At 38.2% G+C, this 18006-nt stretch overlaps 1 protein-coding gene across 1 annotated transcript in view; it reads right to left on the bottom strand.

Moving 5' to 3' along the window:
• The window catches only part of Polr1A (RNA polymerase I subunit RpI1), a 476971-nt gene that overhangs the window by 388539 nt on the left and 70426 nt on the right, over window positions 1-18006 (bottom strand). The window contains exon 6 of the mRNA XM_090382924.1: window positions 5697-5964. Coding sequence (XP_090239050.1) covers window positions 5697-5964 — 268 coding nt within the window. The remainder of the gene's footprint in view (window positions 1-5696; window positions 5965-18006) is intronic.

Raw genomic sequence — 18006 nt, 5'->3', positions numbered from 1 at the left:
GCAAAAATCGTGATTAGGATTATTGTGACTGTTCAGTTTAGTTTATACATTTATTTGTTTAGTAAAAGTATAAAACATCCATTTTCATTTTTATTTTCTATAGGATATAATTAGGATAAACATTTTCTGAAAAACATTAACATAACATATATACCTTGTATGCTACCACCTGTCAAATCAAAATATCAATGTACTGTACAAACAGATGTTCTTATTACTACAATGTACATGATCATGCTTAGGATCTGCTAGTTGCAGATATACAGGGTTGTTAAAATTAAAGTATCCTTATGTAGAGAGCTCTAGAGCGAGTTCTAAGGCTCATTCAAATTTCTAAGAGAAATTTGGACAACAGGTACAATAAAGAATGTGCTCACCATTTATTGGAAAAAAAATTAGTTACAAAATGTGTCACTGTATGGTGCGCAACTATCTTAGTTACGATTATACAAATAACTTACGTTATTTGCATAATCGTAAGTTATTGCCATAGCACCACTACTCAGCTCTGCTGTACTGTACAAAAGCAAAGCAGTCCCTCCAAAATCATACAGTAGATGTTTGCCTGCACTACAGCAGCAATGCAAGGCGCCTCCGTAGCCAGGTGGGAAGGAGCAGCAGTGCGTAGCACACGCTTCTTGATTAGACCGAGGTTCGAGCTCGTCACCACCAAATACGGAGGATGCGGAAAGGTCAGGGAATGACCACCGCATATCCCTGACAATATGGCCTTAGTTGCTAATGCTCCTAAAAACCAAACAAAACAACAGCAGCAATGCCAACAACATTGCAGGAAAAGGTGCTATTAGTGAAGCTGTACTATCAGAACAGCAACAATGCAGCTGCGGCTAACAGAGAATTCCGGCATCAGAAGTGTATAAGGCCCATGTGGACCTATGACTGCTTGTGCTGTCTGCAAAATGATTGTGAAATTTGAAGCGACAGGACATCTTGGTGTTCAACCAGGTAGAGGTTGAAAACGAGTGGACTCCTCTCATGTTGAAGATGTAGCTGTCGTGGATTTATCCAGTCAATCTCCATGTGGTAGCACAAGTGTGCCAGCTGTTTCTCGTGAAGTGGACATGCTGTATTCCACTGTAAAGCTAGTAATGCATCAGGTGTTGCAGTACTAGCCTTACAAGATGCACATGCTACAGCAGCTAAAGCGTGGTGATGCAGATATTCGTTTCACATGCGCACTTCAGTTTCTGGTGTGAATGACAGTGTATATTACTTGGTCATGGAACATCCTTTGGAGTGATTAAGCCCACTTCTGCTTAAATGGACAAGTGAATACATACAACTGTCGCATTTGGGCAAAAGAAAACCCTCGAGTTATCCAAGAGGTCCCGTTGCATTCTCCAAAAGTGACAGTGTAGTGTGGATTTACGGCCACATTCATGAGTGGGCCATATTTTTTTGAACAGGTAACAAAGACTAGACCCTGCACCTGTTCCATCACTGGACAGTGATATTATGAAATGTTGGCAAATTTCGCAATACCAGAGCTGCAACAACGTGGGTGCCTTCACAATATCATATTCATGCAAGATGGTGCGCCACCCCCACATCCACCGTTGGGTCCAAAGATTGCTAAGGCAACACGTTACAGACGAACAGGTCATCAGCCGTTGTTTCCAAAAATCTTGGCCACTCTGATCACTGGACCTCACCCCATGCAACTTCTGATTGCGGGGTTTTTTGAAGAACCAGGTGTATCAGGAAGGACGTCAAACTCTGGCAGATCTGAAGGACAGCATTAGATGGCATGTTCTGGCTATTCCAGTTGACATGTTATGTTCTGCTGTAGAAAATGTTCTTCAAATGGAAACTGTTGCTGACCAAAATGGAGGACACATTGAACAATTGTAGTGCTGCTCAAGTGATTTGTATTGCCACAGCACCATATAGTGACAAATTTTGTAACTAATTTTTTCCCCCCAATAAATGGCAACTGCATTCTTTTATTGTACCTGTTGTCCAAATTTCACTTCAGTACGAGCCTTAGAACTTGCCCCAGAGCCCTCTACATAGGGTTACTTTAATTTTAGCAACCCTGTATGTACATATATTTAAAAAAAAAAAAAAAAAAAACCGACAACATTTACAGATACACATTGGAAAATAAAATCTCTATGATTTCTTGGCTTTTCATAATGCTTACAACGTCAACAGAGTATTACCACTGTGCATAGCACATAAACCAAGCCATTCCCCCCCCCTCATGGTTTGGTTTAGTACAACAAAAAAAACAGAGAATGCAAGGGCTTTTTCCCTCTTTTTGCCAAACAAGAGCCTCTCAAATTTTTTGAAATCTCCATTTGGTGAGGCAGTTTTTCCAATGATATAAATTTTATTAATTTATTATTCACAATTCAATCAATAAGATCATTAAAATATTCGAATGTGCTTTAGTGTGTGTGTGTGTGTGTGTGTGTGTGTGTGTGTGTGTGTGTGTGTGTGTGTGTGTGTGTGGGCTAACTGGTAGTGTTCCGGGAAGTTCTCTGTTATTCCTTAATCTGCTGAGAAATGCATGGTATCATTGGCACATGTATATGTTATAATTAATAGTCTCCATGGAAAAACATAAACATCAAGTTATGGGTTACCTGGGAGTAGCTCATACATCCAAGTATTTAGTCTGTAAACTACTTGTGTTCTCTGGTCAGTTTGCCTGTTTTGCTGAACAAAAATGCCCAAGTTCCAGAAAAAAAAAAAAAAAGCCTTGCTACACCCCCTGAGAAATTCAGCCAGTGCAAAAATAACTCATAAAAGTTAATCATCGACACTATTCAAACCCAGGCCCTTTCCACATTGTGCAGTACAACAGCGCTAACAGTTCTGTAGAATTCTGGCTCCATCTAAAACAATGTACTTTTACACTAACCACTCTGGCTATGTTCTGTGTTAAATTAATTAATTTTCTGCGAGGTCCAATGCTTCCAATTGGCAAGCCAGCTCCCTAATAAATTTATTGCACTTTATATAATCCAGAGGAGTTAAAGATTTTGGGTCACACTTGCTCTTTAAAGAATATACATACTATTTTTTACAGCTACTATTTTTATATTCTTCAGTTTTTAGCTATGTTAAGTATTGAATGCTTCCACCTTTAAATTCAGTTAAAGGTCTCTGTCCCTGAAAACAGAAAAAAAAAAAAAAAAAACCCTTTCGCAATCAGTGCTTGACTGGAAAAGTTAGATCTGCCAATTTGAGATAAAATAATATAAAACTTATATAAAGCTGTTTACACTACGTATACAATCAAGTGTATGCAAATACAAAATTTCAATATCACACACACACAATTTTCTCTATTAAAAAAAAAAGGAACTCACAATCTAATTTCAATCATGTTATAATTATTTTGAATGAAGTTCAATGTAGTATTAATGTTACAGATTTCTTTAAAATAAATTAGACAACTTTACATCTAGAAAATGGCAAATGTAGATTTTACAAATTTTGGATTTTTCAAAATTTTGTAAATGTGAAACACTAGATTTCCTAATTTATCAACTACCTAAGTACAAAAATTGACTAATAGAAATGCAAGAAAGCCACAGGCTTTTGTTACACTGGCAAAAACAAAAAAAAAACAAAAAAAAACACACAAGTAGATAATTTACAAATTATGTGCTTCCCTCCTCACATAAGTAACTAACCAAATGACCTTTGAATTTATTCACTGTCATACAAAACTACCTGCAAATACTACTTGTTCCAGCATCAATGACTCACTGCCTAAAAGAGAATTTCCTATAATCTAGTCTCAACTGCTTCCCCTGTAATTTGAATTTATGACCCTAGTTCTGGAATTCTTTATAACAGTGAAAATTTCACCTTCATTCATTTAACTAACCCCTCTCAAAGCCTTATAAACCTCAATCAGTTGACCTCAGAGGTGCCTGGTAGCCACCTCTCTGTAGCCCACATAAGCAGAATTTTTCCTCGTATGGCAGCCATTTTGCTGATCCCACCATTCCAGTTGCACATCTATGGACCTTTTCAAGAAGTTCAATGTCTTTTTTTTTTTAATGACGTCTCTATATTTGTAAGACCACATTTGTAAGACCAAATGTGGTCTTACAAATGCCTTATACAGTGGGAATATGACCTCCTCTCTACAGTATAATGTTCAATAAATCACTGATAGGGCACCATGGGCTTTCCTGGCTGCCTGTTTGCACTACTAAGAAAACTTAATATCTACTAGTTATTATAACTCCCAGATCCATTTCTTCCTCTACTGTTTTTTATTCAATCCCACCAAGCGTAATTTATTTTGGGGTTGCTATTCCCCAAGTATAAGACCTTCCATTTTGTTGCATTAAAACATAGCTGTTACTTTTCTGGCCATTTCTGAAGTCTGTTCAAGTCATCCTGAAGGATCATTACTAGGCAGTGATCATTAACAGCTCTACTAACCTTAATGTCTTCTGCAAATTTTGAAATTATGTCTTATAATCCTTCGTCAATGTTGTTTATAAAAATAAACAGCAGTGGTCCAAGAACCAATCCTTGGGGGACCACTCTTGATTTTAGACAAATCTGAAAAATATCTATTAATCACAATCCTCTGCCTTCTGCCCTGCAGCCACCTAACAATCCATCTTAAAATCTTTCCAGTAATTCCAGCTTATACAGTAACCTCTCATGAGGGATTGAGTCGAATACTTTACTAAAATCCAAATAAACTCTATTGCAATTGTTCTCTACATCCAGCTCATGAGTAACTGTGTCAAAATAGCCTACTAAGTTAGTTAAACATAATTTTCCCTTAACAAACCGTGCTGTGTGTGCTTCAGAATGCCATATCTATATGTCCCCGGACTGCACTCTTAATCACTGCCTCAAAGATTTTCTCTACCACTGAAGTCAGACTAAACTGGTCAGTAGTTAAACTTCACTTTTTAGAACTGCCTTTATGTATTGGCAATATGCTGGCACTTCTCCAATCCAAAGGAATCTCTCCAGCACCAAAAGATGCCCTCATAATTAACCAAGTGTATCAAACCTAAATGGTTTGATACTCTCTCTGGCAGCCTCCATCAAAATTACTGGGTATGTGCCATCAACTCCAGGAGCCTTACTTGCCGTTATGCTTGAAAGTTCCCCTAATGAACAGTCATCTGCAATGTTGAAATCACTAATTTCACATGGCTCAGCCTCACTCACATAACCTCTCCTCAGCATGAAGGGTCTTTCATCAGTAAAGAATGCAAAGTACCTATTCAATTCATCCGCAAGATTAGATGGGTTATCTAAGACTTTCTCACATCCAGTGCACAAGGGTCTGATCTGATTTACTTTCTTCTTCATTGTATTCACATACACGAAAAATTCCTCATCCCCATTCTTTGCTGAATTCTGGAGATATGGGTTAAAGCATTACTTTGACCCATGTCATCTGATGTGTTCATATTACTCTTCTTCCCCCTAACAAGCAGTTTCCCCATGAACTCTTAGGGTATCGTCAATGATATTTGCAAAAACCCTTGCACCGCCTTTGTTCAAATGAATACCATCTCTACAAAATAAATTCATTCTACCTACAAGTGCAGACCACGCTGATAAAATTTTCCCTGTAGAGCCTTACAGACTCCAAGTCTTGAGTTAATCCACAAGGCTTTATGATAATAATGAAATGCATAACATTTTTTGATTGCATAATTTGCACCTACAGTAATACTTACAGGCCTAAATCTGGAAGGTGGTACTACTAAAATATCCATAAAGAAGATATCCACAGGATATTCCAGAGATTTACTAGCAACATTAAGAACTCCAAATAACCTTGATAAAAGAGGTTCTCTCTTCCACAATTCCCGGAGATGATTTTTTGCTTCTAACGGAGTTAAAAAAGACTGGTCAACATAATTTGATTCCTCTGTTTCTTCAGCCTCTTTTGCTTTATCTTCCTCATCTTGCTCCTCAACTGACTCGCCATATTCATCATAATGCCTTCAAAATAAAATTCTTAATTACAACATATCAAGCAAAGAAATTTTAAATGCTATGTATACAATCAAAAAGTAAGAGTCTGTTAACTTATTTTGAAAAATGTTCAACTGATAATAAAAATATACTCTGGTATTTGTTAAGCAAATTTTATCAATATCTTCTCAATGTCCTACCAAAGTAATAATGTCAATCATGAGATGGATAACAATGTTAGAAGCTTAAATGCCAAAAAAGCAAAATTATCAGAAGAAACAATTAAATATAATATCAGAAGCATATATATCACAAAGACCAAGAGAATAAATACAGGCAGAGGTGGCTAAATAATTATAAATTAGCTAACATTACCCATGTACGATGTGCACACCACCCATTCCATTTATAACAAAGATAATAAACAAAACATGTATGCTGCCAAAACGACAGGAGATATTCGATTTTATATCAATACATCAATTTCATAAACTGTATATAACAAATATGGGCAAGTCAACTTAACTCAAAACAGGCAAGTTGAATTTCCTTCATGATATAGAAACTTCATTAAATAATTAATTACTAATAAATATACCCAATATCAAATTGAAGAAACATATATTCATTATATTTTATTTATAATATTATAGAACAATAATCTTACTGTCAGATCGCCCTATCCAACCGCTTCGAGATGCTGGCCGTGCCCGAGGATATAAATGAAGAAGAAAAGCAGATCTCTGATGCCATCCTGGAATGTGCCAAGCCCCTATGTCCACCTGCCCGATGTCGAACGCAACCATGGATATCAGACGAGTGCCTCGACCTCGTGGACAAACGGAAACAGGCAAAGTTGGTCGACTTTGAACGGTACCGGCAGCTAAACCGAGAAGTCCGACAAAGAATGACAGCAGAAAGAGAAGCATACTGGAACCAAGTGGCAGACGATCTTGAAGTGGCGGCATCCAAGAACGAGTACCGCACTCTCTACCGCACCCTCAGATGTCTGAGTGGAAAGACCAAATTGACTAGTGACAACATCAAGAATGCTGATGGGACTTTCGTGCGATCACCATCCGAACGCCTGCAACGGTGGAGTGAATTCTTCAAAGCTTTGTATAATCACGACCCACCTCAGGGACCGCCAGCAACAGCACTCTCGATCGACCCCCCTGAGGTCTCCATGGTCGATGTTGAGCCTACAGTAGAAGAAGTGAAAGCAGCCATACAATCCCTGAAGAATGGCAGGGCACCAGGAGTGGACCAAGTCACCACAGAAGCGATCAAAGCCGGGGGAGATGTACTGCTTCGCCGACTACACTCACTCCTCAAAACCATCTGGTGCACTGAACAAATTCCGCTAATATGGAGGAAAGCCATTATCGTACCGATCCACAAGAAAGGTGATAACCGGGACTGCAAGAACTACCATGGCATCAACCTCCTTTCCATCATCGGAAAGGTCTTTATGAAGATCATCCAGTCAAGACTGCAAAAACATCGCGAGCAAACCAGTCGAGAAGAACAGGCAGGATTTAGACCCGGGCAAGGATGCTGTGATCAAATCTTTGCCATTCGTCAGCTGATGGAGGAGAGGATCCGGTGTGGACAGCGAACCGTCATTGTTTTCATTGACTTTAAGTCTGCTTTCGACCGTGTCCACCGGCCTGCCTTATGGAAACTACTAGAGGTCGAACATGTACCTCGAAAAGTCATCACACTCCTCCAAACTGCATACAACGGTTTAACCAGCCAGGTGCGCATCCAGAACGATTTATCTGAGGAATTTACCATCCAAACTGGAGTCCGCCAAGGGGATGTAGCCTCCCCGTTGCTTTTCAACATCGTGGTCGACGCCAATATGAGGCAAGCATTCAGAAACAGACAGGGCATACAATATGACAAGAATCACTATGTGACTGACCTGATGTTTGCTGATGATACTGCTATCCTTGCCGGTAACGACGCTGAAGCCACGGACATCCTCTACGACATTGCCCGCATTGCCCGGCAATACGGTTTGAAGATCAATGCTGGTAAGACAAAGGCCCTGACAACAGATGGGTCGCAAGCCACCATCTATCTCGAAGGCGTCCAGATCGAGCAAGTGCAGGACTTTAAATACCTTGGGTCGCTGGTCCAGGAGAAGAAAGTTGCATCCACCATGGAAATCCACAGCAGAATTGGACAAGCGGCCACTGCGTTCGCCTCGCTCAAATGGTGTCTGTGGAAGAGGACCAACATTTCCACAAAGACTAAAATCAGACTCTTCCGGACTTTGATCCTGCCCATTCTTCTTTACGGATCGGAAACATGGATTTGTCTCAAGTTAGATTTGAACAAACTTGAGGTATTCCAAATGCGATGCCTGCGGCAGATCTTGGGCATCTCTCTTCGCAACCGCATCACTAATGATACCATCTGCGCCAGATGCCAACAGCAACCAACCATTGCCGACCAAATCCAGAAGCGAAGGCTTAGATGGTTTGGCCACGTATGTAGAATGGGCACGAACAGAATACCATCCACACTCCTTTGGAGACAACGACCCACCCAATGGAGCATCCAACGGACCGCGCCTAGGAAAACGTGGGCCAAGCAAGTGGAAAATGACTTGAAGAGCCGACGTCTCGACCTTAACCAGGCCAGGACTGACGCCATGGATCGTAAGGTATGGAAGAACATCACAGAGCAAGTCCGAAACCCTGCGGCACCTACAGCAGCATACTGGTTGCGTGGCCAACCGCCTCCCCCAGCTGCCAGCTAAGGACCAAAGAAGAAGAAGAAGAAGAAGAATCTTACTGTCATCCTCATACTTTCACTGCAAAACTTATTAAAAAAAAAAAAAAAAAAAAAAAAAATGTTCACTACAATCTTGTGCCCTCAATGAGTAATTTTCAGCTTTTTTAATATGTAAATAATAATTTTATAAATAATAAATATATTTAGAATTGAATGTGTTCTGCATATTTTTTATTCACTCTATATATATTTGATAGTATGAACCAGAGTTGTAATTCTCGATATGCTCTACATTGATATCAATATTTGTAAAATAATGAGAGATGTTTATCTCAATATAATACATAGAACACTTCTGTATGATACTCTCCAGCAATTAAAATGAAAAAAATCAAAAATAGTACATTACAGTAAAAAATAATTAAAAATCAATTGAACACAATTAAAAATAAATCTAATGCAATTAAAAATTAAATTAATTAATTAAAAGAAATTTAATGAAAATATTGCAAAATGATTTCCCTTACTAATTTTAATTTATTTAATTGCGTTATACTGATTTTCAATTGTGTTCATTTGATTTTTAATTATTTTTTTAACTGTAATGTAAGATTTGATTTTTTTGTTTTAATTGCTGGAGAGTATCATACGGAAGGAAGCATTCTATGTATTATATTGAAGTAAACTTCTCTTATTATTTTACAAAAATCTCTCTCTCTCTCTCTCTCTCTCTCTATATATATATATATATAAACATGTAAGAATAGATAAGTCTGATAAAGTTTGCATAGAGGGAGGTGAAAATTACAGTGCCAAGGACTAGAAGGGTAAGGATAGTAGAAAAAAAGTATTGTAGATTTGTAAAAAGCGAAAGAATGTTAATATCCTAATAGTTATGATAAATTATACCCTATATATATATATATATATATAGGGTATAAAAACACATTTAAAAATAATGTATATACACATTTAAATAAGATTCAGTCTAGAACACAACCTATATAATCCATCCAACAACAAAACTCCATAGAATGCATTGGCAAGAAAATCGGGGATCTAAACCAATGCGCCATCAGCACACAGTAATTAACTAAGTAGTGCGACTGCGCTGTAAAAATAACCACCCATAAAAGCAAAATAGAAGGCGGGAAACCCCCTTTTTACTCAACAGCCTCCACCGAAGTACAACACTAAGTAAGTAGTAGTAGAATTACAATATAGAATACTTACTCGTTGGGCTTTGTGTACCCTATCACAGTTTGCTGAAGAGATCGATAAAAAAAATAATAATAAATAAATAAATAAAAATAAATAAAATAATAAAAAAATAAACTAGTAATATTTAAATAAATAAAAATCAAGTATAAAATAATTTTAAGAAAATGAACCTGAATATATAAACTAAAATAGCAAAACTGGTATAGGTACAGACAGAAACGAGTAAGTATGAGGCATTACAACGAAAAGGGCTGTCAATCCACTCAAAGCCCCCGATTAAGTAGGGGATTGACGGCCACGTGATGTAATCGCAATACGTTATATCATTTTATATATTTGTACAGTCTTTAAGATGTAGTATTATTATTATGTAGTATTTAGGATTTATCTTGCTACAGATAAAAATGTTTTCATCAGCAAAATGCTATGAAAAATCATTATCGTTTAGCGTTCTATTTAAAATGTATAGGCCACATGAAATGAAGATAGCCTGGTCTAGGCTGGCTTGATTGAAGGGTTGTATGAACAATGATACTTATATGTGAAGTGCCATTAATCGATGGCAATCTACAATTAAACGATATATATATATATATATATATATATATATATATATATATATATAAGGTATCAATATTTACTTGTAACTGCTGATAAACTTTGCATTTTTGACATTCCCTGTATTCGACTTAACTAAATTAGCCCACCCATATCTGATTACAGCTCTAACCACCTTTTATATTATTTTATTTTCTTTAATCTTCTGGTATTAATAATTTTACTTTACAGTTCCTGCACCTCTAATTGGCTTTATAATTCAGACCATAATTTTCTTAATGTATCATAACTATTAGGATATTAACATTCTTTCGCTTTTTACAAATCTACAATACTTTTTTTTCTACTATCCTTACCCTTCTAGTCCTTGGCACTGTAATTTTTACCTCCCTCTATGCAAACTTTATCAGACTTATCTATTCTTACATGTTTATACACACACACACACACACACACATACATATATACCTACATACATATAAATATATACAGGGCGTCTCAAAAATATTGGTACAAACATTTAGGGGAGGTAGGTAACATCTAAAGGAATGTGAATCGCATAGGAACCCATAACCGGAAACATCACGGGAAAGTAGTAGCAGAGGCACAAGACAGTAATTAGTGGCAAACATTTATTTGACATAATATTAACAATGGAGTATGAGATGGATGCATTTCATGATGTTACAACAGATGCTCGAAGGTTCCACCATGAGATGTGATGCATGCGTGACACCAACGCAACATGGATTGGCGGACATGGTCGAACACACCTGGAGTTTCTTTGACAGTAGCAGCAGCACAGACGAGTCTCGCCACAAGATCCATTTCCGTCTCCACAAGCGATTCATACACGATAGATTTGAGGGCCCCCACAGAAAGAAATCATGGCTCGATAAATCAGGTGAGCGTGGGTGGCCAGGCAACGGGTCCACCACGGCCAATCCATCGATGCCCAGAACGCCTTTTCAAATGGTCACGAACACACCTTCCATAATGGGCAGGCACCCTGTCACGTTGAAACCAAATGTTGCGTCTCACATTTGCTGAACATAGTCAAGTAACCACGGTAGAACTTATTCAAGAACGATCCGATATTTAGCGGAATTCATGTGGGATGGTAACAGGTATGGTAACAGCGATGTTGTGCTGCATGGGTTGTCGTGAGCCCACACATGAGCATTGTGCTGATTGAATAAGCCTTCCCAAGTGAAATAAGCCTCATCTGTGAACAAAACGTAGGCTGGAAAATTCAAGTCTTGAACACTGGAGAAACCACTGCGCAAAAGCCACATGTGCAGGATGATCTTGGGGGAGCAGTAACTGAACCTCCCTGGAGATGAAAGGTGGTGTAAGGAATAGTCATGCCAGACACGCTGTACACTGCAATGAGACACTCCTGAGGCAGAGGCAATGGCATGTGTGCTGGTAGTAGGATTATTCTGGATGGCATTCAATGCACTTTCTTCCATGGGAATTCGCGTCGAACGTGGTCTGCCCGCACTACTCCTGTCAGCTCTAAATGACCCGTAATCGCACAAATTTTGATGCACACACACAAACAAATGGTGGTCCGGTACATGCCTGTCTGGGAAGCATTCTCCATAAATTCGTTGAGCGGCTCGTCCATTGCCCTCTGCTAATCCATACACTAGGTGCGGCAGCTCCGTAGCCAGGTGGAGGTGGGCAGGAGCAGCTGTGCGTAGCACATGCTTCTTGATTAGACCGGGGTTCGAGCCCGTGACCACCAAACACAGAGGATGTGGAAAGGTCAGGGAATGACCACTGCATATCCCCGGAGCAATATGGCCTTAGTTGCTAATGCTCCTAAAAACCAAATAATAATAATAATATATACACTAGGTGCATGTCTGCCAGCTCACAGTTCGTATATCGATGCATGCTCTTTGTGCGGCGACTACCGCAGTGACGTTTCCAGTTATGGGTTCCTATGCGATTCACATTCCTTTAGATGTTACCTACCTCCCCTAAACGTTTGTACCAATATTTTTGAGACACCCTGTATATAAAAGTAATTGTGGGGGGGGGGGGGGGGCACAAGAATGGAGTAATTGAAAATAAAGGATGTGGCAAAAAGAAAATACTAAGCAGATATTATATATATTCTTGATATATATACATATCACTGACATCAAAAAGAACAAAACACTTAAAATGGAAATAGGAAGATCACATATCAAGAAGCACTGATGATAGATGAACCAAACCAATTTTGGAATGGATACCACTTGACTCTAAATGCCAAAAAAAAGACTAAAGAAGATATGGATCGATGAACTTGTGAAATTTGCTGGTGTAAACAGAAAGCACAAGACTGCAGTTGCTGGAAACATGTTGAGGAGCCCTTCATCCTGCAGTGGATCGGCCATGGCTGATATGGATGATGATATAAATGACATCATAAATGATGAGTATTCTCTAAAAAGCCTGGCAATTGAAATAATATGGGCTTCTGTTTACTATTTTAGTTATTTAGTTATTTTAATGCATTTGTCAGTACACATTCACTTATTTCCAAAACATTACACATGCCATTATCCAGAGCCAGCAATTGGAACAGAAGTGAAAACTCCAGTAAAGGCCAAGTTATTTGGTATTATATCTTTTCCTCTTCATTTTGGAAATCTTTCTAATATCTACTACTTAATAGCTTTTTCATCTCCTGAACTATTTGGTTCAGGAAATGAAATCATTAATTTTTGTATGGGGGATGGTGGATTCTGCTAACCTAAAGATGGTGTCTTATCCTAGAATGCTCTATCTTTCAACTTTCTCAGCATATTTGCCAGATGTGAACTTCATGAAAACTTAGTAATTACAACAGACTGTATTAATTGTAAGTTATTCTAGTTATAAGAAATCTTTATTGCAATAATACAATATTGCCCTTCACAGCCATCAGGGTTAACAGAGATGATACAATAATAAACAGCGAACATTAATAAATTAAACATAAGGAAATGCATATGTAGGCATATAAAAAGAATTATAGCTCAAAACAAAGTATAATACAGTTGGGGGTGCCTCCGTAGACAGGTGGGCAGGAGCAGCAGTGCGTAGCACACGCTTCTTGATTAGACCGGGGTTGGAGCCCATGACCACCAAATACGGAGGATGTGGAAAGGTCAGGGAATGACCGCATATCCCCCGGAGCAATATGGCCTTAGTTGCTAATGCTTCTAAAAACCAAACAACATAATACAGTTATGTCACAATATACAAAGAAGATATAGATGGAAACAAACAAATTTTATATACAGTAATATAATGAGGTAGTAAGTTCATTGCTCACTGTAATACTGACAAGTTAGTAAGCCATCTTCATATAAGATGTTGTTGGCTTGCGGCATTCAGATAAGCTTCGAGTAGAAGTATCAGGAACAGGAAAGTATAATTCAAGGATGCGGCATCTGTATTCCCTGTCACAAGCAAACTTATTAACACTTTGACTGTTTACTTTGACTGCATCGGCCGTATATGTCCGACACCATTAGGTTTTTCAGGTGCTGCGTCGGCTGTATAGTGCTGACAATTGTTAGAAATTTACATTATTTTTGAAAAGCATGGCCTCCAGTGATACATGTGATGAAATTTGCATGGTGCTATGAGAAAAAATAAGTGAATAACATCATTATTTATTATTACGAATTTTATAATTACAAAATTATGAAGATTTATGGTGTTGTCCAAAACACTCCAAACACAAGAAAGGCTGACGAATACAGTCTGCTGTGCAATACGTTGAAACTCTTTTCCCCTTTCTGCTAGCAACTGATCTTCCTTCCGACTCTGAATTTTGCATAACAAAAAACACGCATTCTTCTAACTTTCCTGTTGGTTGCATTGAATTTTGTCGTTAGTATAAGAGTGTTACCACATTTTGGCTTTTCACATTTCTTTCCGTTCTATATTTAGCAAATCCATAACTACCTGTTCCCGAAAACTTCTTATTTTTATTTGTTTCCGTGTGGCACTCTTGTATACCACGTACACACTGACACATCAAGTATATATTCTATTGCTAATTTCCGGTACCACTTTACTCCCTTTCTTAGTGTTGTGGCATACGAACCCATTTGATCAGACAGATCAATGCCTGCTTTTCCTTATTATATGCTAGAATAGAAAGTGGTTTTTGTTTGGCTTCTTTTCATCTTCCTTTATTGGTGGAGGGTCCATCAACCACTTCTGAGGCATGCTTTGTTGTTAGTAGTCTCGCATCTCATCACTTTAGAGCAATAATTTCATTTTTTTTCTTCCTTGGCAATCATCTCCCCTTTATTTAGCTTTGAGTACATGACTTCTTTGGGCATAAATTTTTTACTGGCTCGTAATATACCAACAACACGAGTGAGTTTTTTCTATGAAAAAACTCACTCGTGTTGTTGAAACGAGAAAAAAACGATAATGAAAAAACGATAATGCCAGATGGTAGCTGGTATAAAAATTGTCTACATACAAGGTGCAAACCTTCATTCAGAAGTCCTTGCAATAACTCTCCTAAGACCTTTGCAGCTAAACCTATGGGTTTTATACAATTTTCAGATTTATCTGAATAAACATTGCTCCACCAGGTATATCCTTCAGTGGAACATAACTTGAACAGCTTGAGTCCATATCCATGTGTTTTATTTGGTATACATTGTCGGAATATCAGCCTGCCCCTCCAAGGAATAAGATCTTCGTCACTGACGTAATCTTGGCCAGGGAAAAATTTTCTGATATTTCAGCTGCAAAACATCTATCAGGTGTTGTATCTTACTGAGTCTGTCCCCTGGAATAGCAGTTTCACTGTCTGAAAAGTGAATGATGCACAATAACAATTCAAATCTGTTGCGAGACATCATTTTTGTTACTAAGTTATCTTTATAGATAGATTTTGTTGACCAGTAAGATGCAATATTCCCCAACTTACTAGTCGCATCCATATAAAAAGCCCGAATGACTTTAATCTCATCAGCAGTTGTTGGAATCTACTTTTTTAGATGACTCTACTGCGAAGCTCAGGTACTCTGAATTTTCTGTTCGGCATATCTGTTTGTTTCTGTTATAATAAGATTTATTACTTCATCAAAAAATAATGAAACTCCTCAAGATGAGTAATGTTTCTTGATACGTCTATTTGCAGTCCCGATTTGCCTGTAAAATGAAATCTTTTTTGCAGTCCTTCGTATTCAGTCCATTCAATAGCTTCATTTGTTTCAGTTGCTTAAATTTCAGGCTCCTCAGTCTTTTCAAATTGCTCAGTGTTTTCTTCTGCCATCCAGTCTTGAAGCATTTCTTAAATATTTTCCAATATTTCAGTATCTCCTTCATTTGAAGAAATATCCCAGTCAAGATCTTTTACCGAATCATAGTCTAAATCTTTTTCATCTTCAGAACTACTACTAAGATTTTCAGCAATTTCTCTCAGTTCCTCTTTTAGTAATTTTCTTCTAGCTATTGCTTTTTAGATTTTTTTTTTTTTTTTTTTTTTTTTTTACAACACACTTGTACAAACTTGTGGAGAAACAGAACACAATAATAATGGGGACAATACAGTGCACTAACAAACTTGTTTTCACAACATCTCTAACAATACTAACAAACTTATTGGGATGTTTGAGTTTATTTTATCACAATTAGTTTTATTGCAGCATGTGATGTGTGTGCACTGAACTAATGACAAACGACCTTCATATGTATGCCGTAATAGCATAACACGTATATGGCCGACAAAGCTTCTCAAGAAATAAAGTAAAGTAATCTACTGGGCTGCATATATGTGACAAAAAAAAACCCTTTTTTGATATTTTTAACGACGTAACACTGACATTACAATATTTTTTTTAGAATTACTAATCAAATAATTATTTACTAAATGTTTTTTGGCCCCCGTGGGATTTTTTTCTTAAACTATCTTGGCAGACTAGCATTAGCATATGATGCAAGGAAGCAAGCTTACGCAGCATCAGCCAAAAAGAAAAAAACACTCCCATTTCACCCCTCCATTCGTTCAAAGTACCTGTCCAGCTCAGCCTTAATATTTATTTTGGCTATCAACTTCCACAACAAAGGATGGAAGTCTGTTCCACCAACCAACCACCCACTGGCTAAAGGCAAACTTCCGCACGCCTATCCTATATCTGTCTTTCCTCAATTTGAATTTATGCCCTCTCAAATGATTATTCTGAGCAAGAATTCCATCAGCATTGAGCATGCTCAAACCATTCAAGGCTTTATACACCTCAATCAGATCACTTTGCAGGTGCCTAGTTTCCAGACACTGTAATTTGCAAAATTTAAGCCTTTCTTCATAAGAGCAACCCTTTGTTCCATTCACTAATCTTGCTGCCCTTCTCTGTACTCGTTCCAACAGCTCTACATCCTTCTTAAAATGAAGCCTCCAGACCTGTATACAGTACTCAAGGTGTGGCCTGACCATTGCCTTATATAAGGGGATAATCACCTCCTTATCCCTGCTAGAAAAAAGTCAACAGTCAACATGTTAAGATCAGCATCCAATGACTGGGCACATGAAAGTACCTGAAAAGGCAGAAACTATCAGATGGTGGAGATCGGCACAGAGTTGGAGTCATTCTGAGGGAAGGCCAAGGGACTCTCTAAGAGCACATGTCCCAGAATGATGCCGCCAAAATCATTTTAATAATCGTGGTAAGGCATTTCATCCTAATCAGCGTGGGGAGCCTGTGAATTTGTATCAGACTGCCCATTCCAGTTGTCCTTAACTGTGGAGGAAATTTATGTTTGTTTATAGCCATTTTAAGAGCCAAAACTCAGCAGAAAGAAGTTGCCCAATCATGCTAGGGGTTAGCGGGTGCTCATACCTCTGCAGCATATAAAAGCGGAGAGTATACTGTGGTTTTTATATTTTTCTGATAGTTGCAATTTCATTAATGTAATGCAAATGCTGTTTGGCAATCCATCAGAGTCTAGCTGCCAGGGTGAGCAGCTTGTCCATGTGGTTCCTGAAGCAGAGCTTAGAATTAAAAACAACCCCGAGATCAGTGTGCTTACTGACAATGGGGATAGAAGAATTGCACAGTGTTGGCTGAATGTAAGAGGGCATTTTCTTTAAGGAGAATATCATAAGATCATCGTGTGGAGAAATCAATTTGTGGAGCTTCATATTATCTGCATAGCATAAAGTGTCGTGCCTGGACTCAACTAGTGGGGAGATGAGAGCTGTAAACAAGAGCCAAGATAAGACACCACCCCGTGGCATGCCTGAAGAGATACAGCACTCTTATATTTGTCCATGGGCAGTAAGCTGGATTATTCTATTTTGATGGAGTCACATGAGGTACTGTAGAGTTTATCTCATAATGACCCTTGATCTCATAATGTTCTGAAAGAAGCTTCAGCATTGCAGGAACGTTTATAGAGTCAAAAGTTGCTTCTAGGTCTACATAGGTGACTGCAAGCTCCACTTAAGATTCAAACGCAGAGAGAATAGAGTTGGTGGTGGCTAAGAGGTTAGTCACAGTGGATCTATAAGGAAGGGAGCAATGGATTTGAGGAGGC

This window comes from Mastigoproctus giganteus, chromosome 10 (genome assembly GCF_048544385.1).
Source record: "Mastigoproctus giganteus isolate SK-2022 chromosome 10, ASM4854438v1, whole genome shotgun sequence".
Classification (NCBI taxonomy): domain Eukaryota; kingdom Metazoa; phylum Arthropoda; class Arachnida; order Uropygi; family Thelyphonidae; genus Mastigoproctus; species Mastigoproctus giganteus.
The sequence above is the reverse complement of the archived record's forward strand: the minus strand, read 5'-3'. Positions and strand labels throughout refer to the sequence as shown.